The sequence below is a fragment of the Mchenga conophoros genome, linkage group LG17, assembly GCF_057382185.1.
Source record: "Mchenga conophoros isolate Kocher_MC1m ecotype Shallow Benthic linkage group LG17, M_conophoros_male_GT1.1, whole genome shotgun sequence".
In the NCBI taxonomy this organism is placed as follows: Eukaryota; Metazoa; Chordata; class Actinopteri; order Cichliformes; family Cichlidae; genus Mchenga; species Mchenga conophoros.
In genome coordinates, this window is record NC_140542.1 from 19,101,252 (window position 1) to 19,125,980 (window position 24,729).

Here is a 24,729-nt window from a genome sequence, read left to right on the forward strand (position 1 = left end):
CATGTAACTGACTGGTCTGGAGAAGCTTTGGAGAATGTTATGCTGCCTGTTACATCGTTCATGACCAGTTTGGTCTTGGGTCAGTCTGGAGAGGCATATCCACTCAGGGACAAGCAGACCCCTCCAGGCTAGGCACTGGCACCAACACTACCATTAGGTGATGAAACCCTTGGACCCATTGTGATGCCGAATGGTTGTCTTTCTTTGAAACCATGTGTTCTTTTTGGACAATAAGGTTTTCTATTTGACATTATTGTTGATTCGTGAGTTTTGACGTTAACTAAGGCAGGTGAGGACTGCAGTTTTTTAGATGTGTTACTGCAAATGAAACGGTTCAGAGAAGCATATCTAACAGATGGTATTTTTCATCCTAGTGCATGACTCAGTTTCATCTCACTTTACAGCAGAAACAGGAACTTACTTTGTGTGTGAGGGTCCACCTCACTGCTGAAGACTGGAGGACTTTTTTAGTACCAGTCCCTCTTCTTAGATAGTCAGCTGGATTGCCTAGATTACACACAGAGTTATGGCGCCAGTTACACAGTGGTCAGTCGACACACCACATAAACGCACAGTAACACTCCCCCGAGCAATTTCCCAGATATCACATGGCAGCTTTCCTGTCTGCAAGCAATGGATCAGCTTCTTAAAGAGATAGGAGTGCCTGCCTCTCTTTGTTTAAATAACAAACATAATAAGCCAAATAATCCTAAGCAGGATATTAACTGAAATAGGGATATATGAAACAATGAACTAAGAAACAAAGCAAGAACAAAATAGAACATCAAATAAGAAATAAGAAATCAGAAGGCATCCTCAGTCCAAAACCCAAAACCCAGGACCATGATGTTTTTACTGCACTACAAACTTCTTATAGTACATTTAAAAAGAACACAGAAAACAAAATGAATTTCAAATATAATACTATTCCCTTAAAAGTAAATATTGCCTAGTGAGTTGAGCTGCCTTGCTGTGGGACAGAGTGTTTGTCAGGTGAGTGGAAACCCTGCATCAAAGCCTCCTCGTCAAAGTCTGGCTGTGTTGGAAAATTTGATCAAATTCAGATTAAAGTAAAGAGATTTCAGTTGAGTTCGTTTTTTCCAAGTTTAACATTTGTTACTCTCTTTCTCTCCTCTGTCTGTGGGGTCGACATGTCTCTAGCAACCTTCTCGTGGCTCATCTACATTTCTTTCCTTTATACCTGGAAGCAGATGGAGACTCATTCACCTGTATGCAATGTGATAATTACCTTAGCTACTATTTAGGCAGTGGCTGAAGCAAAAACTCAGGTGTGGGAGGAGTTCGGAGAGGCCATGGAAAAAGACTTTTGGACTGCCTCGAAGAGATTCTGGCAAACCGTCAGGCGTCTCAGGAGGGGAAAGCGGTGCTCTACCTGCACTGTGTATAGTGCTGGCGGAGCGCTGCTGACGTCGACTGAGAAAATTGGTTGACACGCCTCTGCAATGTTGCGTGGAGATCAGGGGCAGTACCTGTGGACTGGCAGACCGGGGTGGTGGTCCCCATCTTTAAGAAGGGGGACCGGAGGGTGTGTTCCAACTACAGGGGGATCACACTCCTCAGCCTCCCTGGGAAAGTCTATGCCAGGGTGCTGGAAAGGAGAGTTCGTCCGCTAGTCGAACCTCGGATACAGGAGGAACGATGCGGTTTTCGTCCTGGTCATGGAACACTGGACCAGCTCTTTATACTTGAGGGTGCATGGGAGTTTGCCCAACCAGTCTACATGTGTTTTGTGGACTTGGAGAAGGCATTCGACCGTGTCCCTCGGGGTGTCCTGTGGGAGGTGTTGCGGGAGTATGGGGTGTCTGGCCCATTGCTACGGGCCATTCGATCCCTATACAACCATTGCAAGTAAGTCGGGCTCGTTCCCGGTGGGTGATGGGCTCCGCCAGGGCTGCCCTTTGTCTCCGGTTCTGTTCATAATTTTTATGGACAGGATTTCTAGGCGCAGCCAAGGAGGGCTTTCGCTTTGGTGGCCTCAGAATCTCATCTCTGATTTTTGCGGATGATGTGGTTCTGTTGGCTTCATCGGGTGAGGGCCTCCAGCTCGCACTGGAACGGTTCGCAGCCGAGTGTGAAGTAGTGGGAATGAGGATCAGCACCTCCAAATCTGAGGCCATGGTTCTCAGCCGGAAGAGGGTGGAGTGCCCACTCCGGGTCGGGGATGAGTTCCTGCCCCAAGTGGAGGAGTTCAAGTATCTCGGGGTCTTGTTCGCGAGTGATGGGAGAAGGGAGCCGGAGATCGACAGACGGATTGGGGCTGCAGCTGCAGTAATGCAGACGCTGCACCGGTCCATCGTGGTGAAGAGGGAGCTGAGTGTAAAAGCGAAGCTCTCAATTTACCGGTTGATCTACGTCCCTACCCTCACCTATGGCCACGAGCTGTGGGTAGTGACCGAAAGAACGAGATCGCGGATACAAGCGGCAGAAATGAGCTTCCTCCGAAAGGTGGCTGGCCTCTCCCTTAGAGATAGGGTGAGAAGTTCGGCCATCCGGGAGGGGCTCAGAGTAGAGCAGCTGCTGCTCCACATCGAAAGGAGCCAGTTGAGGTGGTTCGGGCATCTGAGAAGGATGCCCCCTGGGCGCCTCCTGGGTGAGGTGTTCCAGGCATGTCCCACCGGGAGGAGGCCCCGGGGCAGACCCAGGACACGCTGGAGAGATTATATCTCTCGGCTGGCCTGGGAATGCCTTGGTGTTCCCCCGGATAAGCTGGAGGAGGTGGCTGGGGAGAAGGAGGTCTAGGCCTCTTTGCTTAGGCTGCTGCCCCCGTGACCCGGCCTCGGATAAAGCGGATGAAGATGGATGGATGGATGGATGGATGGATGGACTATTTAGGCTGAAGGTTGGCCTTAGTTGCTGCCAGATCATTGTACCTCCTGTGGTGGAGGAGTTTAGCACTCATGTGCTGCTTTTTTGCTTTGAACTGACTTGATGCTCTTTTGTGCAGATGGTCCATTATTTTCAGTAACCCAGGAAGAAAATAGGAAACCTGTTTGCTGGGGTGCTCTCTCCTGGACAAACTGACATGCAATAATCAAGGTGTAGAAAAGGGTCAAGGCTGAAAAACTCAGGTGAAGTCATGGATCAGTCAGACAGCCATAACAGCCATCTGGATGCTGTAAACTTCTCTACAGAGAACTAAAGCAGCCAGAGTGAAAGACAAATGATTCCAAAGTCCTCATGTTGATTTTCTATGTATTTGTGCAGATCCTTTTGTCCACTCCATCATCAGCACAGGCAAGATAAAACTAGATTTTTTTACTTTCTGTGGTCATCATTTACAAAATGATAACTGACAGCAGACGAAGCAGGAATTCTAATTTTACATGTATTATTAGAAAACCACATTTCTGGACATAAAACAATAAAAAAAAGTAAACAGATGAATCAATAAAAGAGATGAATCAATATCACTTCCTATTGCAAAATGGGAAGCGGATTTATCAGTTAACTTAGCCCTAAACTTCTGGTCTCAGATTTGCTTAAAAACCTTTCATCTAATTAGAAATCCCAGTCTTCAATTAATTCAATACAAAATATTACATAGAGTGCACTATACAGGTCATCGGATGTTCAAGATGGGCTTTACGTCTACCAACAACTGCTCACACTGCCAAACCAATTCACCGGACAATTATATCCACGCTCTTTGGTTCTGTCCACCAGTTCAGAAGTTTTGGCGCGAGATATGTGAAGACTTATCAAAGTGTCTGAAATGTAACATTCCAACTTCCCCCTTAGTGTGTTTGTTGGGCAGCTTAGATAATGTCACTTCAGAAAAGAATATCGCCCATATGGTTTTCACTGCCCTATGCATAGCCAAGAAAACAGTCCTCATGAACTGGAAAAATAAAAATAATCTTAATTCTAACCAATATAGAAATTATCTATTAGATTACATTAGTCTTGATACAGTCTCTGCCACCACATCAGATCAATTGCTCTGGGCTCCTTTGATCAGCTCCATCACCTAGTGGGGGTGGGGGGTCATAGTTTGGTCCCGCCTTCACTGTTGTGATTGGTGTGGGGGTAGGGACAGGCTTAGGGCGTCGGGGGGTTCCCCGGAGGCATTTTTCTTGGGGGTCTCAACCCGGGGTAGCGGTCATGTCCGGTTAGGGGCTCTGTTGGCTCTCAGGTGACTGTTTCCTCGCGGCTGCGTGCAGCGGGACCAGGGGAGGGTCTGTGCTGACGGACGTGGGTTACTGACCTGGTAGCCTGGCTGCCCCTGGGTGGGTCCGGGATGGGCGTGAGGTTCTGGGGGCGCTCCGTCTCTGGGCTGGGGCCCAGGCCGGGCCTCGGGGGCTTGGGTCCTGGTTGGTGTGTTGCCGGGGTTGTGGGCGGGTGGGTGCATGGGGGCCCAGCCCTGGAGCGGGGTGCCGCCGGTGCATCGAGCCACCTGGGGGGCTCTTCAACTGGTGGGGAAGATTGTCACATCTTGCAGGAGCTTTCCTCTCCTCAGGGGCTCTCTCTACAGGAGGGGGAGATACAAGAGAGGTGGAGGAAGATCTCAGCCTGGGTGTTTATTGTCTTATGTAGTCTGGAAGAAGAGTGGATGGTGGGGTGGGTGCAGTTTTCTCTGTGGTGGGGTTGGGTGGACTGTCCTGGGCTCTGTGGGGCCGGGAGGCGCTGCCTTTCTGGGCCCCGGTCTGGATGGGCCTGGGCCCCCTTTCCCTGGTGGGTCGCGGAGTATGGGGGTGCCTACTGGGGTCAGCGGGGGAGCTGGCCCTAGGGAGGGGTCACTTGCCCCTCCCTTCCTTCCCTCCCCATCTCCAGCTGCCTCCCTCTTCCCGCTCCACCACAACCACCCACACATGCAGGACCTTGGAGTAGGGGTATGTCACCAGGGTGCAGAGGAGGCCACCCCCCCCCCCCCCCCCCCCGTCCCCCGTCCCCTTCTGGCTGCCTCTGCCTCAATTTTATCCCACAACTTAGACATTCACATTACTCACACTCTCATTACACATACATATAGGATCTTGGGGGTGGGCACGATACACGGAATCCAAAGTACCATCAGGGTGTACACCCCACCCCTGGCATCGTTGCCCACCTCTCAATGTTAAATACACGTAGACATTGAGGGCCAGCAGGAGGGACCATGCGCTTACCTGCTGCTCTCTGGCAGGTAGCTCCATGCCCTCCTGGGTTTTAAATGCACCTTAGAACACACATGCATCAACACTACAATGAGCGGGTGGAGGGAGGTTTGGAGTCTTCTCTCACCCCCATTCTCTGCGACCTGCTGGAGCGGGGGGGCTAGGAGGAGGAGTTGGCCGTCCGACTGCGGTCTGGAGTGTGGGGCCTCCCTGCTGCTGCGGAGTCGGGGCGGTCTGCCTCCCCCCACCGCAGGGAAAAGGGTAACACCACCTGGGTCTGGGTGCAGTTCCCCCCCTCCAGGGGCAAGGGTACCTAGACCCGGGGCTTAGAGTACGCTTGGGGAGTGTGATCGTGTGTACAGCGTCTCTTTATGTCTGTCTCCACGTTGGTTGAGTGTGGAGTAAGTGTATATGAGAGCATGAGGGTGGGAATGGATGTTTGTATATGTGTGTGCCTGTATTTCTGTGTCTATATGTCAGGTTGGGTGTCAGGCACCACCTCTCTGGGGACATCTTAGGCCCTCCAAGGTATGGAGGCCTATCTCCCCCTACCACCACTTCCCTTGCCAGTGGCGGACTCCCTCAGACATCGGTGCGTTGATGGTTCTTTGTGTCCGGGGATGGGCGTCCGGGTACACACCGGCTCACTCCTTGGCGGCCGCTTATCGGGGCCTGGAGCCTGGGGCTTGCTCGGGCCACTTCGGAGGTGGGGTGCCCCCGGCCTCTCGGCCTGGGGCTCGGTCACTCAGGCACGGCTGGCTGCCGACGGAGCTCACGGGCGCGTCACTGCAACTCCCCCTGGCTTCTGCTCCGCGGCTGCTGAGTGAGCCCTCATCTGGGACTCTCCTCAGCTCTTTCTGGGACAGTGGCGCGGCTGCCCCTCTGTTGGTCTTCCTTGGTCTCTTGTGTTCTGGGGGCCTCTGGATGTCTGGAGTTTTGATCTCCTCCATACCTGCTTCATGCCCTGGAGGACGGGGCTGTGGCCCCCCCACACCCTCTAGCAGATCATTACATGAAGGAACCTTTTAAAAAACAAAAAACAAATGCGTCCATGCTCACAGGTGTACACATGGGTGATCACACCCACAAACTACACCCTTTTTGGCTCCTACCTCAAAGCACACTGTGTTCTGTTGATCTTATGTGCTGCACAATAATGTTTAATATTTAGTATTCACTGTCATATTCCCATATATCATTGTGATGTTGTTTATTCTATTACTCTTGTTCTCTTCTGTTTGTTTTCTTTTTTCTTTCTCAGCAGGTGACCCAGGTGATTGATATATGCATTTTTTTTCTTATTTTTTTTCTTTTTCTGCTCATTCTTTTGGTTTTTGGTTTTTGCCCTTCTCCCCCGTCCCTCTTCTCAGCTGTTTCTCTTTCCCTCTTTCTTTCTCCCCTTCTTTTCCCCAGTCAAGTCTGTCCCATATTCAGTAAGTGAAAATAAAATAAACAATAAAAGGTGAATCAAATGGACCATTATGGCAAGGCTGGGATGGTCAATTTGGTAAAGTAAATCCGTTGGGCATCTTTCTTTGCCTTTAGACAACAATTCTGATGGCAAAAGAGCCAAACGGGACAGGCCAAAAAAAAAAAAAAAAAAAAAAAAGTAAAGTACATTTAAAAAAAACATTTTCGAAAATCAAATTTATGCTCATGCACCAAATTTTAAGAAAACTCAGTATTTCAGAAACCACAATCACAAAAACCCTGTTCAAAAAAACGAATGTTAAGAAAACACAATGAATTTTGTTCTTGTTTTTGTTCGACCGTGCTGATGTCTCTTTATTAATATTTAATAGTGTCACGGTCCTGGGTCGGTGACCCAGTGTTTTGTTTGTTATTATTGTTGTTCTATGGTTTCTTTGCTGTCAATGACTTGTGTTCTGATTTGATGTTTTGATTTTTATCATTGTTATCACTATTAGTGTTTAGGTTTCTTTCTCTGTCGTTCTAGCACTCTAGTTCTTTGTTTGGTGATTTCTAGTTCGTAGGTTTTGTCCATGTGTCCCTTTTAGTTTAGTATCAAGTCTGCTCCAGGGGTAAGGGTACCTAGACCCGGTTTGTAGAGTACGCTTGGGGAGTGTGATCGTGTGTACAGCGTCTCTTTATGTCTGTCTCCACGTTGGTTGAGTGTGGAGTAAGTGCATATGAGAGCATGAGGGTGGGAATGGATGTTTGTATATGTGTGTGCCTGTATGTCTGTGTCTATATGTCAGGTTGGGTGTCAGGCGCCACCTCTCTGGGGACATCTCAGGCCCTCCAAGGTTTGGAGGCCTATCTCCCCCTACCACCACTTCCCCTGCCAGTGGCGGACTCCCTCAGGTGTCGGTGCGTTGATGGTTCTTTGTGTCCGGGGGTGGGCGTCCAGGTACACACCGGCTCACTCCTTGGCGGCCGCTTATCGGGGCCTGGAGCCTGGGGCTCGCTCGGGCCACTTCGGAGGTGGGGTGCCCCCGGCCTCTCGGCCTGGGGCTCGGTCACTCAGGCACGGCTGGCTGCCGGCGGAGCTCACGGGCGCGTCACTGCAACTCCCCCTGGCTTCTGCTCCGCGGCTGCTGAGTGAGCCCTCATCTGGGACTCTCCTCAGCTCTTTCTGGGACAGTGGCGCGGCTGCCCCTCTGTTGGTCTTCCTTGGTCTCTTGTGTTCTGGGGGCCTCTGGATGTCTGGAGTTTTGATCTCCTCCATACCTGCTTCATGCCCTGGAGGACGGGGCTGTGGCCCCCCCACACCCTCTAGCAGATCATTACATGAAGGAACCTTTTAAAAAACAAAAAACAAATGCGTCCATGCTCACAGGTGTACACATGGGTGATCACACCCACAAACTACACCCTTTTTGGCTCCTACCTCAAAGCACACTGTGTTCTGTTGATCTTATGTGCTGCACAATAATGTTTAATATTTAGTATTCACTGTCATATTCCCATATATCATTGTGATGTTGTTTATTCTATTACTCTTGTTCTCTTCTGTTTGTTTTCTTTTTTCTTTCTCAGCAGGTGACCCAGGTGATTGATATATGCATTTTTTTTCTTATTTTTTTTCTTTTTCTGCTCATTCTGTTGGTTTTTGGTTTTTGCCCTTCTCCCCCGTCCCTCTTCTCAGCTGTTTCTCTTTCCCTCTTTCTTTCTCCCCTTCTTTTCCCCAGTCAAGTCTGTCCCATATTCAGTAAGTGAAAATAAAATAAACAATAAAAGGTGAATCAAATGGACCATTATGGCAAGGCTGGGATGGTCAATTTGGTAAAGTAAATCCGTTGGGCATCTTTCTTTGCCTTTAGACAACAATTCTGATGGCAAAAGAGCCAAACGGGACAGGCCAAAAAAAAAAAAAAAAAAAAAAAAGTAAAGTACATTTAAAAAAAACATTTTCGAAAATCAAATTTATGCTCATGCACCAAATTTTAAGAAAACTCAGTATTTCAGAAACCACAATCACAAAAACCCTGTTCAAAAAAACGAATGTTAAGAAAACACAATGAATTTTGTTCTTGTTTTTGTTCGACCGTGCTGATGTCTCTTTATTAATATTTAATAGTGTCACGGTCCTGGGTCGGTGACCCAGTGTTTTGTTTGTTATTATTGTTGTTCTATGGTTTCTTTGCTGTCAATGACTTGTGTTCTGATTTGATGTTTTGATTTTTATCATTGTTATCACTATTAGTGTTTAGGTTTCTTTCTCTGTCGTTCTAGCACTCTAGTTCTTTGTTTGGTGATTTCTAGTTCGTAGGTTTTGTCCATGTGTCCCTTTTAGTTTAGTATCAAGTCTGCTCCAGGGGTAAGGGTACCTAGACCCGGTTTGTAGAGTACGCTTGGGGAGTGTGATCGTGTGTACAGCGTCTCTTTATGTCTGTCTCCACGTTGGTTGAGTGTGGAGTAAGTGCATATGAGAGCATGAGGGTGGGAATGGATGTTTGTATATGTGTGTGCCTGTATGTCTGTGTCTATATGTCAGGTTGGGTGTCAGGCGCCACCTCTCTGGGGACATCTCAGGCCCTCCAAGGTTTGGAGGCCTATCTCCCCCTACCACCACTTCCCCTGCCAGTGGCGGACTCCCTCAGGTGTCGGTGCGTTGATGGTTCTTTGTGTCCGGGGGTGGGCGTCCAGGTACACACCGGCTCACTCCTTGGCGGCCGCTTATCGGGGCCTGGAGCCTGGGGCTCGCTCGGGCCACTTCGGAGGTGGGGTGCCCCCGGCCTCTCGGCCTGGGGCTCGGTCACTCAGGCACGGCTGGCTGCCGGCGGAGCTCACGGGCGCGTCACTGCAACTCCCCCTGGCTTCTGCTCCGCGGCTGCTGAGTGAGCCCTCATCTGGGACTCTCCTCAGCTCTTTCTGGGACAGTGGCGCGGCTGCCCCTCTGTTGGTCTTCCTTGGTCTCTTGTGTTCTGGGGGCCTCTGGATGTCTGGAGTTTTGATCTCCTCCATACCTGCTTCATGCCCTGGAGGACGGGGCTGTGGCCCCCCCACACCCTCTAGCAGATCATTACATGAAGGAACCTTTTAAAAAAACAAGCGCGTCCATGCTCACAGGTGTACACACGGGTGATCACACCCACAAACTACACCCTTTTTGGCTCCTACCTCAAAGCACACTGTTCTGTTGATCTTATGTGCTGCACAATAATGTTTAATATTTAGTATTTACTGTCATATTCCCATATATCATTGTGATGCTGTTTATTCTATTACTCTTGTTCTCTTCTGCTTGTTTTCTTTTTTCTTTCTCAGCAGGTGATCCAGGTGATTGATATATGCATTTTCTATTTCTTTTTTTTCTTTTTCTGCTCATTCTGTTGGTTTTTGTTTTTTGCCCTTCTCCCCCGTCCCTCTTCTCAGCTGTTTCTCTTTCCCTCTTTCTTTCTCCCTTTCTTTCCCCCAGTCAAGTCTGTCCCGTATTCAGTAAGTGAAAATAAAATAAACAATAAAAGGTGAATCAAATGGACCATTACGGCAAGGCTGGGATGGTCAATCTGGTAAAGTAAATCCGTTGGGCATCTTTCTTTGCCTTTAGACAACAATTCTGATGGCAAAAGAGCCAAACGGGACAGGCCAAAAAAAAAAAAATAGTATCAAGTCTGCGTCTTTGTAAATTATCTCTTGTTTCCTGTTTTATTTTGATAGTCCCAGTCCTATGTGCAGTGAGTCTAGTTTTACTTGTCCTTGTTTCGTCAGCTCTAATTTCTTCCTCCTGTCTCCAATTCCCTTTGTCATGTTGTTAACATTAGTCCCCCGCTGTGTCTCTCCTGGTGTTTACTTGTGTGTTTTCGTTCTAGCTTCCCAGATTGGGTTTCTGTTTGGTTTGCCATGGTCAGCAATAAAGCTACTTTTGAGTTCACATTTTGCCTCTATTAGTCCTGCGTTTGGGTCCAATCCTGTCTGCCTGCACAGCACATCATGACAAATAATTCATTAGCTTTCTAATCTACAGGAAGCTTCTACAGGAAGCCCTGCCCTTCTCTCTTGCTTTCCAAGATTCATTTGTACTATCACTTTTTCCAACCACCGCTGGATGCAGAATCACAGTACGTGTTGATGCATTTATGCTTCATCATACAGCAGCATGAGTCAGGTCAGCCCTTCTCTCAGACATTTCTTCTTCGGCTTCAACGTCTTCTTTTTGGTGAGTAACTGGATTTTAAAAGGGGGAAATGGTTCTGTTTTCTTTCTAAGAAGATGAAAGGTATGAGAGAGAGAACAGTAAAGACACACAATGAGTCGGGATTTTTGAGTTATTGACATTCACATCTCTACAGAGCTAGTAAATAAATCAATACAAACAATCTGAACATGTAAATTTTATGACAGTCTGAAGCTAGAACATGATCTGTTCAGAGGCACAGGGATATAATTTCACGTTCTACAGTCACATTAAGCTGCTATTTGTTTTAAAGGGGAGTTTCAGATATTCTGTTCTACTTCAGACAGCCTGGTGTTCTACTGATCAAAACATTTGAATGATTTTATCGTTTCCTCTGCAAATGAAAATGCAAAGGGGCTGAGAGGTAAGCTCCATCAAAATCTTAAAAACAATGATGGCTAGAGTTTGCAGCAAAGCACACGATAGCTGAAGAGTCCAGAAAAACACAAAGCAATCAGAAAAAAGGTACAAAAACTTTAAGAAGATCAGGACATGCAGGGAAGACAAATAGCTTTGGTTTAGCTTGTTTGTTGGCTAGTTAGATTTTTAAACCATGTGTTAGAAACTAACAGAATGATCACCCAGGAAAGAAAAGGCAGTAATCAAAGTTGGTGGTGAGCAAGGCTGGACTGGGACAAAAAATCGGCCCGGGCATTTTGACTAGAGACCGGCCCACCAGGATAAAGATTGAAAATGTGACGTCATTCAGGGGTAAAACCGCAAAGGATTCTGGGAACTTGTGGCAAGAGGTACTAGCGCACGGAGGCTTTCAATTGAACTGAGTTACACAGCGATAAAAAGAAACACAAAAAATGGCAAGAAGCTGTTGTATTATTAACTGCAATAGCCGGTCACATGACAGCCACGGGAAGCCGATCGTTTTTTTTTTTATCGGATTACGTCGTTGAAGAGAAATTTTTTAAGCCATGTTTCCGAAGTAAGAGCCGACGGATGGTCTGGATATACCAAATATAACGTCCCAGAACACTCCAGCTCACATGTTAGTCTGCTCCAAGCATTCCCACAAAGGTCAGAGTTTTGTAGTAGTTAATACGTCATTTTTCTTAACATAATTGGTGATATAGGTTACAAGCAAGTCTGGCGCTGAACAGAAATTGTTGCACTATGCTCCTTTGTTTATTGTGCATAAATAGTGAATTGTCCTGACACAATATTGCGTTTCGCTTCTGTTATTATGGTACATTGACAAAAACATATGCTTTTATTCACAGGATAAAACAGTTGTTTTGTATCACTAATTGTCCAGTGCGATTACAGCATACAATATTATTGTCACTGCTACATTTCTGTAATGAACCAGAAATTATTTCCACTACTAATTAATTACCGTTGAGCTCAAAGGTTATATTAATAAACGGTTAACGAATGTGTATTTATGACGACGATTTGTGAGACTGGTAAACTTACCTTTGTTCGTACGATGGTCTTTCGTTCTACACGGTGCATTTCAAGGTCCTGCACCCATCCGTCGGTAAACTGTACCTGGGCTTGTTGCAGTGACCTGAAGTTACTAAACTTCACGAGTGTATGCACTCACTCCAAGAACCGTATAATTATAAATATGAGCGTGGTGAAAGTTGGGCAGCACGCTAACGTCCTTTGTCCACTCTGTGTGCTCGTACGGGTCTAACCCTTTCACTCCTTTGATTTTTTCCTCGTATCTTTTCTTTGTCTTTTCGTCGAGTCTGTCTTTGTACGGACCGGCATTGAACGTTTGTGGTGCTGCAAATGCTTGCATTTGATGCGGTACTTGGATTGTTTTGCCACGAGTTCCCGGCATGCAATGCGCGAAAAATCACGTGATTGCTAAACAAGGGGGCGGGTGCATTCGGCCTCCTCGGCTGTAATTGGTCCAGCCCAGAGTCGATCATGACCAACTGGCCAATCCAACACCTTTCATTATATATACCCTTCCTAAAAAAAAATAAATAAAAAAAATCCATCGGCCCATAAAAACAAAAAATCGTCAGCGGCCCACCGCGCAAATGCCCGGTATGCCCAATGGCCAGTCCAGCTATGGTGGTGAGGCATTTGAGTTCCAACAGCGGCAACAGGTATTGCCGGTTTCAAGGGCACAAAGAGCAGATCTCACAGGGATCAGTATTCATGGCCACAGACAGACCAGTTATCCAAAGCATAAAAACAGACTCCACAACAAGATGGAGGCCGTGAGCGGACCTGGGCCAACACAACGCGCCTTAAGCAGGAAGCCTGATAACTGCTCACTCAGCAGGTGAGTAGTCTTAGCCCTAACCCCCACAGCTGCTCAGCGTTCCAGCAGGAAGGTGGAGACATGGGGGAGCACACACAGAGTTGTTTTCATTTCTTAGTGGGGACATCTAATTGACATAATGCTTTCCCTAGCCGCTTACCCTAACCATCAAAAATGAATGCCTAACCCTACCCATAACCAAAATGTAACCCTGACACTTAAACCACATTTTGAGTCTTAAAAATACCTTCAAACTCGTCGCGACTGACATTTTGTCCCCATAAGGGACTGTCAGTCCCCACAAGTATAGTCACGTTCCAATTTTTGGTCCCCACAAAGATATGTAAACATGGTATACAGACAAAGGGAGAAAACAACTATAGAAAAACACACAGGAAAGGCGAGCCAGCACGAGAGACTCGAGGACCACGACTCCATAATAAGGTTCCATCTCAGACATAAACGTAGAAAATTAAATGGTGTTGGTTTACACTTGTACACAGCCCAGAAAACACAGGATTCCCCTTTTGTTGAAACTTCCTTGGATGATATGCTGCTCTGCTGTGTTTCAGCTCATAGTGGGACTCATTACAACTCCGGCTCTGCTGTTTAAATGTTATCATGACAATGTAAGTAGCACACACACACACACACACACACACACACACACACACACACACACACACACACAGCTGTTTGTTATGAAGCACTAATCAAGCATAAAACTATTCTTCATTCAGTTTGTTCAGACAACCCACCTTTACATCTTTGCCTCCGTTACCGTGGTGATCAGCATCTTGGGGGCTCACGGAGCCCACACGGCAAACCTGATGAGCCTAACTGTGGTGAGCAAAAACTCAATGGCTGCTGACTGACAAATATTAGTAATTTTTCAGGTAAACTGAAGCATGAAAGAGTTTTGTTCTCACTTCTGCCATCTGTTATTTTCTGTCACATGTACATTACTTGAACATCCCTGTTAACTTTTAGCTTACATGGAGTCTGTTTTTCCAGCTCTTGGAGCTGTATGATGTCACAGAGGGGATATCCCTAATAACACTTATAATAAAGCTGACTTAAAGGGAAGGCCTTAACCCCCATCCTAATCACTAGGGTTCATGCAGACCCGAGGTGTATATTTGTTGTAATATCTACCTCATTCCACTTTTTTACAACCTTGTCAAAAGCACCCAATGTCACCTATACAGTTTTAAAGATTTGAACTTTTTATTCACTTAATGTTTGCCATGAACCCCAAAGTAAAGTAATATAAAACATCTGGGGAGTAAGTAGGTTACATTTTGGCGCTATAGTGGAACCAAAGCTGGGTCGTTCCCTGATCTTGGGTCATCCCAAAGGTCTTTTCTTTGCTTCCAAGCCACAGACAGGAAGGTGGTGATAATTTGGTCCTTCTGTCACCAGCCAGCATAGCCTGAGGCAAGTTATTAATGTCAGCTAAGAAGAGAAATACGTATTGGAAATAATATAATCATAAATAATCAATAACAAATATACACCAATTATCATTTTCTCGACTGTTTCCATTTGCATTTTTCTTTTCTTTTTGTAAATTCTCCCATTGTTAACCAAACTAAAACTACCAGCATCCACCTTTTTTTTTGTTTAATGGAAATTTTGATTGATTTTAATAATAAAACACTGAAAACTGAAGAATTTCTGTCACTTGAATCCAGATTCATATTTTTAAAAAATGCTTCAGCATACTGCTTTTTAATGAGACTATTTAATCGGAAATAAGAGCAGCATAGAGATTTTGTAAAGTAGTGAAACAAATTCTACTTTTTACTTAATTAAAAAGTACAAAAGTTTTACCTTAAAATATATTTCATGTGAAGACAGTGAAAGTGCTCATTGTGCAGAACACATAATCACATTGGATCATATTTATTGATTCATGTATTTATTACTTATTGATATAAGTTACTTATTTTCTGTCACAGTACGACTGTGTGCAGGGAAGAGTAGACCCAAACGCAAACTCACAGAGACAAAAGGTAAACTCAAAAAACACAGCTTTATTGCTGGTGTGAAGTGGGACACGAAAAACAATACAAAATAAACTAAACTGGGAAAACTAAAGCACAAAGAACCACAGGGAAAAATCACACAGCTATGATGGAGGACGCAACACTAACAAAGAGAAACATGGGGCTTAAATACACTGAGGGATAACGAGGGGGAATGAGCCACAGGAGGAGAGCACAGCTGAGAGTAATTGAGCAGGACGAGGCAAGGGAAGCAAAACTAGAAACATTAACATAGAACAGACTGTGAAAGTAAAACAGGAAACACACTGACGGAACTCAAGACATGTGGACTTAACAGACTGGGGGAGACAGAACATAGGGATCTGAAACATGGAACAGAAAGGCACAGTAGATCAACATGAACATAACAACGCCACAGGGGAAGAGTAAAACTGAACATGATGAACACAGAAACACCAGACCTCTTCACAATAAAACAGGAAACATAATGAGACGTAGACATGACAACCCAAACTTCACAATGTAAGACACAGACATGAAACACATGAAAAGCAGGGGAGATTTACCATAGTTGGAAACACGAGGGGGAAATAATAAGAACTAGAAACACTTAAGCATGATAACAAATGAACTTAGGAACCTGAAGGGCTTACATAAACTAAAACATCAAAATGAACTAAAACTCAAAACACTGGGTCATAAGACCCAGGATCGTGACATTTACTGCTAAGTTTCTTTCTCTTTATCCAAAATAAAACAGCATGACATATTATTATAGTTCATGAAAGCTGTACTTTAGAAAAGAATTTGAGATAATGCACCCCACATCATTCTTATTTCTGAAAATCAGATGAACAGAGTTATCTTTCTCCCACGTCTCTCCTGCTCCTTAAAAGTCCCATGTTGATGTGGTTAGATACAAAATAGAAAACTACAACCAAAATAAAACAAAATGCAACAAAGGTATTTACATATAGAAGCTGAGGCAGCATCTCTTTGGTTCCTTCTCTGCAGTTCCTGCTGTGCACGTTCATTGGAAGTCTGCTGATGCTCAGAGCTGGAGCTATCACTGCTGCAGCCCGACCAAACGTAAGGACCCGGTTTCTTTTTACTGTGTTGGTTCTGTATTCAACATTCAGCAACGAAGCTTCTCCCTCAAACTCAGCATTCCCAACAAAACACAAACAGATCCCAGGTTCATGCAGGAACATCAGAAACATGGAGGTTTTTCATTGTGCTACATGGACCTTGTCAGAGTTGACATCCTGAAAGAAGAAATGCATTTTAACCACAACAGTAATTTACCAAAAAGTATGAAGAGTGCTAACAGCACACCACTTGGGTTCTGTTGGGTTATCTCAAAGTTAATTAGGAAAGTGTGTGGGGGGACCTGAGTTTGAGTACAAAGTGGAAGAAAAAGTTACAGGACCTATAAAGTTTATTTTTTAGAGGTATAGCAGATGTTTCCCTTTTTTCTCAAGAAAAATTAAATGCAAATAATTGTTTATCCTGTAAATTAATAGTATTAATGTTTCAGACAGGCACAGCTGATGACATTTGCTCTCTAGCTCCAACACTGAACGTTTTATTATTAGCCGGTAGCTTAATCCAATGTAGCAGATGGCTAATGTGGCTGTTGGGTAACTGCTAATGGCTAAACGGCAAATGTTACTGACAATGTTCCCTCTAATTTTCCATGTGTCTGAGCGAACACACAAACTCCCTGAGTGATCCCTTGAAGCACTGTGAGCAACAGCAGACGTGTGCACTGTGGTCACGCCAGCATCGAATCCATCCAAGTTACATGGTTTATTAAAATAATCAAATTACAGCGTTTACATTTATGTTAGACTACTTTTAATTAACTGCTTTAGCCCACTTACATTGAAAATTAAAAAAAAATCTTGTTCATGACCTGTGTAGTATGTTAACACTATTGGAAGTAAAAATAACTTAAACTCCAATTTTGAAAACACGTGTTTTCCACAGAAAAACAAAAACAAAACAAAGTTGTACAACTTTGTTTTGTTTTGTTTTTATGAAGCTCTGACTTGTATTATGAGTCTGTGGTCTGGGAGAGAGTCCTGTAACTCTCTGTCTGCAAAATACATTATTTAAAGACCAATGTTGGGCAATTAATTATATAATTACTTCTTCAAAACAGTGAGTTTTGCAAAAAACAAAGTGTTTTGCAGCTATTTATTTAATGTCAAACTATTTACAGAACAATCAGGTGTTCTGTATCAAATTTGATGCCACACAAATTATTTGTGCCACTCCAAAACATAATTTCTCTCCACTATAAGATAAAGGAGAACAACAGAATAGAATAGAATAGAATAGAATAGAACAGAATTCAACTTTATTGTCATTGCACATGCACAGGTACAGGGCAACAAAATGCAGTTTGCATCCATCCAGAAGTGCTTTAGTGATATAGATATATTACAACATATATTAGCAATAATATAGATATGTGAGTATATTACAGAAATGGGTCTATTATGGTATGTTATAATGTACACGGTATGAAGTATGTTGTGAATATTCTATAACTATAAGTATGTACAGGCTGTAGTGAGTACAAGCTATGTACATGCTATGAACAGGATATAAATATGAAAAACTATACAGAATATGAAATAAATAACTTTACAGAATCTGAGATATACAGTTATACAGAAATGGGAACTGTGCAAGTTGTAAACAGTTGTAGGATTAAAGATTATCGAATGTACAGAATGATTATTTACACAGAGCTATACAGTAGTGCAGTTAAGATAAGTGAGATATGTGGATAGTTTCTACAGAGGCTATATAAAGTGCTAGTGGTTGTGAGTGGTGGTTCAGTCCATGTTATTATTGTGTGTTTGAGGGTACAGTTGTCCATTGTGGGTGTGTGTATGTTCAGTCCATGAGTTTAACGTGGGTCAGATGTCAGGAGGCAGAGTTCAGGAGTCTGACAGCTGTGGGGAAGAAGCTGTTCCGGTACCTGGTGGTCTTAGTCCGGAGGCTCCTGTGGCGCCTCCCAGAGGGCAGGAGGGTGAAGAGTCCATGTGATGGGTGACTGGGGTCTTTGATGATTTTCCCAGCCCTTTTCAGACACCGCTTCCTGTAGATGTCTTTTATGGCAGGAAGTGGTGCTCTGGCGATGCGCTGGGCAGTTTTCACGACCCTCTGCAACGCCTTTCGGTCCGAGGCAGAGCAGTTCCCATACCAGACTGTTATACAGTTGGTCAGGATGCTCTGCAGCCTGATACCTGCAGGCCTGACAACAGGAGATGTAATCAGAAGGTTGGTGGTTCGATCCCAGGCTGCATCCTGGCTGCATGCCAAATATCCTTGGGCAAGATACTAACCCCATGTTTGCCTACTGGTGGTGGTCAGAGGGCCCGGTGGCGCATGTGTCCGGCAGCCTCACCTCTGTCAGTGCGCCCCAGGGCAGCTGTGGCTACAATGTAGCTTGCCATCGCCAGTGTGTGAATGTGTGTGTGAATGGGTGAATGACTGAATGTAGTGTAAAGCGCTTTGGGGTCCTATGGACTAGAAAAGCGCTATACAAATGCAGGCCATTTACCAAATGCAGGCAGGCCATGTATCACTCCTGTAACACCTGTAACATTCAGCAGTCGCCTCATTGTTCTGACACACACAACAGAACTATTGACTACACTACACACTAACTACACAAGATTTGCGCTAAACATCACAAATCTCTCACATCTCAAAACACCGCCGTCACTCCTAAAACTTCCCCCTTCCTAAACATCTAAATGCCATGTTGCCATATCATTTTTTGATTAGTCGACATGGTACATTTTTCTACCAATAGGAAAAGCGAGGGGCGCAAGGGGGTGGTTTTGTTTTTGCTCACAGGCGGAGAGGGCTTTCGAGCGCTTTCCTTATAAAACACTGTTTTTACCGTTTCTTCCCGCAGTAAATATAAACAACGAAAGTATTCAAGAAAAAAAACAAACATTGCAAATATTTTTATCATAACTATGGTTTTACGTGGCCTATCAACACAATTTAAAAACTGGTATAAAGTCCACACTTTTTCCGTCAATTGTTCCGTCTGTCCTGCTCACATCTAAAATGGTTGTACACGTTGTCATTAACGTGGCTTCACTCCACATCAGCCACGCCGCTTTGCTAGCTAAAACACCGGTGTGGGAACATAAGGACGCTGTCATAGCCTGTCAACGTTGATTAGCTGCGTATGTGAATGCATTGGCTAGACTATGGGATAAGGTGGCATCATTCTAATCCCATACTGGAGCAGCCAGTCACTTACTGACTAACACTGCAGAACAGAATGAATTGTTAACGTATTTATTTTAATTTCAGTTCAGGATAGTTTTTTTTTTGTGCGCAACGCAGATTTTCTGTGCACAGAGACCGTGCCAGCAGTGCGCAATTGCGCATGCGCGCAGCTTAGAGGGAACATTGGTTACTGATAACTGTTGAGTGCTGTTGAGATGGGAGCTTTACTGACCTCTTAAAATTCATCATAAAGAGTTATTCGCTGTTATGAAAGTCAGCTTCAGCTGGTGGTGAGGTCAGGATGAACTGTCTGTCTGCGGCACTGATACTGATCCAAATGAGTATCCAGACCAATAGTAATTTTAGCATTGATTTCTTTTCTTTGTCTACCCTAGTATTGATTGCTTTTGTTTCCACTAGTTTTGAGCAGACATGCACAATTTTAATTTGAGTAAAATGTCATCAAATGCAGGTTGTTTGATGTTTTATAGATTATTATGAACTAATAAACACACTCCTGTGTGATTTTTCAGTTGGGGCATGTGATGGAGGAAAGGTTTCGTTTGCTTTTGCCACTGGATCAGGCTTCAGGTGACATCAGGGATCAGGTTGAAAGACTACAGACATCAGTAAGCACCTATCACACTGTCAGGCAGTATAGCACAATACTTTGAGTCCAGGAGCAAAAGGAAAGCCAGAGCTTTAAGATTTCTGACTTCCACAAGATATGCTCTGTATTATTCAGTATTATTTTTGATGTGGCAGCAGTCACCAGCACCGAGTTCTGTGTGGTTTGTTCTGCACTGTGTGGTGTAAATAACACTGCAGCTTGTAGCTCTTCTTCCCGTCCATGTTTAGTTGCACTGCTGTGGTCTGTTTGGCTACAAAGACTGGGAGAACAGCGTCCCTGATTCCTGCCTGTGCAAACAGGATGTAGAGGAATGTCAGACAGTCAGCTACACAGTGAGTAAAAGAAGCTGAGACACTAATAACTTGCAGAGTTATTGTATTAACTCAGTTTCATGTGAGGTGTTGACGCTTTCTGAAATGGTTCCAACTGAAAGACAAACAAAATGACTCCTGAGTTTGTTTCCTGTGTTTTTAGAACTTCCTGTTGAACCTTTTCTGGCAGAAGAAGTCTGTCTTCACACAGGTGAGAGCTGCTAAATGCTAAAATTAAAGTTATCACTTGATACACAGGTGTGAACATATAAAAAGTCTATACCTTCAACGTTCACATCAAGGCCAATGCTCTCTCTGACAATTTTAAAGAAGTTTTAACAGATATGTGATTATGAAATAATGGAGGTAAGTGTTATCTGTTTCCTGATCCCCTGAAAAAAATTCCTTTTCCTGTCACTGCAGTCAGAGTTTATATGTGTTTGTCTCTCTGTCTTCAGCCCTGCTTTCCCATCATCAGCAGCAGGGTTGTAAGAAATGCCAACATCACCCTGGGCGTGATCTTTGGTCTCTTTGTTCTAACAGTGAGTTATTCATTAAAGTAAAATGTGTTATGTCACCATAGCTCTGCTTTTTTAATGTTTTCTTGCCTTGTATTTAAATCTCCTCCAAAAACATAAAAAAGCATTTTGAAATGATTTATGTCCACATCTCTGACAGCCCAGGTAATGCTGAATGATGTGTGCTCTTAACAAATACTTAGAAATATTTACAGAGAATGTTTTTTTTTAAAGAAAGAGCTGATTCAGAACTTTGGAAATACACCAACTTTTCAGCACTGGAATAGTAAACTTTTTCCTGCTATGATCCTTTAGCTTGGGTAAACTCATCTTCACCACAGAGTGTCATGGTTCAGCTGTGTGGCAGGCAGGAGAGGACCCAAACGCAAACTCACGGAGACGAAACGTAAACTCAAAAACACAGCTTTAATGCTGGCATAAAGTGAAACACAAAAAACAGTACTAAACTTAAACTGGGGAGACTAAAGCACGAGGAGCCACAGGGAAAAATCACACAGCTATGAGGGAGACTACGACACTGACAAAGAGAAACACAGAGCTTAAATACACAGAGGGATAAGGAGGGAATGAGACACAGAAGGGGAGCACAGCTGGGAGAAATCAGGACTGGACGAGACAGAGACGCAAAACTAGAAACACTTACATGAGGCATGGACCTTCAAAGTAAAACAGGAAGTATCACACAGAGACGCGAACTAGACACAGTGGAGACAGCAACTAAGAAACAGAGACAAACCATAAGGCAGAGGTCTAAGAACCAAAATACACAGAGGGAAATACTCAGCTTTGAACACAAGAGACTAGACTAGAGGGAGTAACAAAAGACCAACCATGAGAACATAATGCACAATGCAGGGTGACAAAACAAGAAACTCAAACATGCAAAGACACACAATAAACAGAACAGAGGGGGCACAGAGAGACATGAAGGGCAGGGGAGACTTAACATGGGTTGAAACACAAGGGGGAACTAATAAGCAAATGAACATAGGAGGCCTAATGAGCTAAACATACTATAAACATCAAAATGAACTAGAACTCAAAACACTGGGTCCTAAGACCCAGGATCGTGACACAGAGTGCATGAGTGACAAACATCATCGTGTCAGTCTTTATTAACTGTTGTTTGTGTGTAGCTCTTCGGCATGGTGCTGTCATCACTGCTGATCTATCAGATGTATAACACGAGCATCAGGTTGAACTGCCAGTGGATGGACCAGCCACCTGCCTACGAGCTGCTGGACGACACGCCAGAGAAGACGCCTTCAGCCTCAAACCCTCCTCACAACTTTCAGTTATAGAGCTGGTGTTAGTCTAAACCACCTATACTAAATCAATCAATTAATCTAATGGGACATTACCTGATAAAGACAGAGGGAATGGACACAGGCTACATATACACTGGGGATAGAAGGGTAATATATCATATATCAGTAATATCATATCTGTGGAATAAAATAAATAAATAAAAAAGGAACCTTCAGATGTTGTTTGGTGACAGAAAATATATATATATGATTAAATATCAGATAAGCAGATTCAATCTGTTTGTAATCTTTCCTCTGTGCTGAGCTTCGTATCTCCCGCCCCCTCACCGCTTTGAGGGCGAGCTGGAGTTAAGGGAGAGCTGTCATGGTTCTGAGTCTTTGACTCAGCATTTTGAGTTTTGTTCTGGACTTGGTATTTATTTCTTTGAAAGGTTAAAATAATTAATGTTCTAGTTTCTTAGTTTGTTATTTATAGTTCTTGATTTTTTGTTTTGTTGTGTTAGTTATCTCTTTATCCCCAGTCCCAGCGTCAGGTTCACATGACTTAGTTTCAGTGTGTGTGTTTGTCAGTTTCTCTGTTGAGTCCTCCCACACATTCCATTTCACAGGACAGCTCTGGTATTTAGTTCCAGGTTTCCCCTCTCTTTCCCATATTTTCTTACTATTAACAGTTCATTTGCTACAGCGAGACATAGTCTGATGAACTGCCAGCAACCACAAAAGCACTTTGTGTCAACTCGTGTTATTCCCAAGTATGGTGTATTAATAAAAGTGTTTAGGCTACTGTACATGAAAAAGTAGCCAATTAGTAAAACAGTTATTGTGAAAAAGGAGAGCAAAAGAATATAAAAATGACAAGAATACTTATCATTTCCTTTTCTCATTACTGGTCTGTTTTCCTCAAAGCTGCATATTGTGTAACAATGACCACAGACTCAGTGGATTTTTTTCTGCACTGTTTTTACACACTCAAAAAAAAAAAAACAGCCTATACGGCTGTTGATGTTTAAGGTCTGGGAAAGCTTTTATAAATTCTCTCTCTCTTCCAACGAAAGTAAAACTCCTGGAAGCAAAATGAGTCACAGCTGGATGTTTAAACTGCGTGCACGTGAGCCCAACAACGTCCATACAGCTTTTCTCTCCGGCTCAGCAGCAGAAATTTTCCACTGCTGCTCCTGGTGCCAAAACATTGCGTTTGTGTGTGTGTGTGTGTGTGTGTGTGTGTTATGCCTAATATATTTGCTTGTATTGATAAATAGTTTGTAGTGAACAGGATTTAAGATAAGAGTATAACATAAAGAAATAGAAATATTAAATATCTTTATGACTCTCTCTTATTGACCGGTCACGCAGTCACACCAGAATAATTTGCGCACCTATACGGTTCAATATACCAGCGCAATTCATCATGGTGCCTTTAAGGGCACCTCGTAAATTCAGGAATACTGCAGCCATATAACTTCAAATCAAATCACAAATCAAATCACTTTTTATTGTCACATCACATGTGCAGGCACACTGGCACAGCACATGCGAGTGAAATTCTTGTGTGCGAGCCCCACAAGCAACAGAGATGTGCAAACACAACAACACAAACGAGCAAAATACAAGAATGGCCAACCTGAAACTAATAAATATATGTACAATATATAATAGTGTATGCATTTCTGGATGTGTATACTAAATATTTTCCTACGTGTGTGTGTGTGTGTGTGTGTGTGTGTGTGTGTGTGTGTATACACATTTTTACAAATTAAATAGTAAAAAAATAAAATAAAGTAATAATAATAATAATAATAATAATAATAAAATATATAAAATATACAGAGTTGAATATGTGCAAAACAAGTGGCATTTATATACAGTGTGGAGTGCATGATGTTGAAGTTCCAGTAGTGAAGCTGAGGTGTCTATGACGTGTTCATCAGTCTGATGGCCTGGTGGAAGAAGCTGTCTCTCAGTCTGCTGGTACGGGACCGGATGCTGCAGAACCTCCTTCCTGATGGAAGCAGTCTGAACAGTTTATGGCTGGGGTGACTGGAGTCCTTGATGATCCTCCCCGCTTTCCTCAGGCACCGCTTCCTGTAGATGTCTTGGAGGGAGGGAAGCTCACCTCCAATTATCCGTTCAGAGCACCGCACTACTCGCTGGAGAGCTTTGCAGTTGAAAACAACCACACGTGTATCCAAAAACATTTTTAATAACAGTGTGGTGGTGTTTGCAGAAAACAAGTTTTAAATTTTTTCTTTGAATTTGTGCACATGCTGCAGTGATTTCTAGGATGTAATCATTTCAAAATGTTGCAGTTGTAAAAATCCGTAAATGATCACTGTCAGCTTGCCTGCTGTGACAAACTGAACAAGAATATGAGGTTAATAATTAATGGCGGCTGATAACCGCTTGGTTGTTAGATCCTTTGAAGTGTGTAACTATGTCTGTATATTAGTGTGTACTTTGCATTTTCATTTTATTTTTTGTAAAAAATGAAGGTTATTACAAACAGTCCTGTTGATGTGTTAAATAAAAAAAATGAAATTTGGTGGTAAAAATGAAATATTTAGAAGCTACCTTATTGATTTTAGCATTAAATTATAATAAACTTTATCAACAGGAACACCAAAATGGTTATAGATATGTTTATCCCAGCAAAGGGAAATAAACCCCCCAGAAAAGCCTTGTAAGCGATCTTGCAGTTTGGATTACAGAATTTAAGAGGTTCA

The 24,729-nt window shown here is 43.7% G+C and overlaps 1 protein-coding gene across 2 annotated transcripts; it reads left to right on the forward strand.

The window, feature by feature from the left end:
• Positions 1-10,618: 10,618 nt before the first annotated feature.
• LOC146555369 (tetraspanin-8-like) lies at positions 10,619-22,755 on the forward strand. 2 transcript variants are annotated; one of them, XM_085250853.1, is made up of 9 exons: positions 10,619-10,737; positions 13,561-13,617; positions 13,729-13,833; positions 16,012-16,086; positions 19,794-19,889; positions 20,119-20,223; positions 20,366-20,413; positions 20,661-20,744; positions 21,878-22,755. In XM_085250853.1, the coding sequence occupies exons 1-9, from the start codon at positions 10,678-10,680 to the stop codon at positions 22,040-22,042; spliced, it is 795 nt and encodes a 264-aa protein (XP_085106979.1). In that variant the 5' UTR covers positions 10,619-10,677; the 3' UTR covers positions 22,043-22,755. The 2 variants fall into 2 exon arrangements, with proteins under 2 accessions (XP_085106979.1, XP_085106978.1); XM_085250852.1 differs by lacking the exon at positions 10,619-10,737 and having other exon boundaries at positions 12,894-13,617.
• Positions 22,756-24,729: the final 1,974 nt, after the last annotated feature.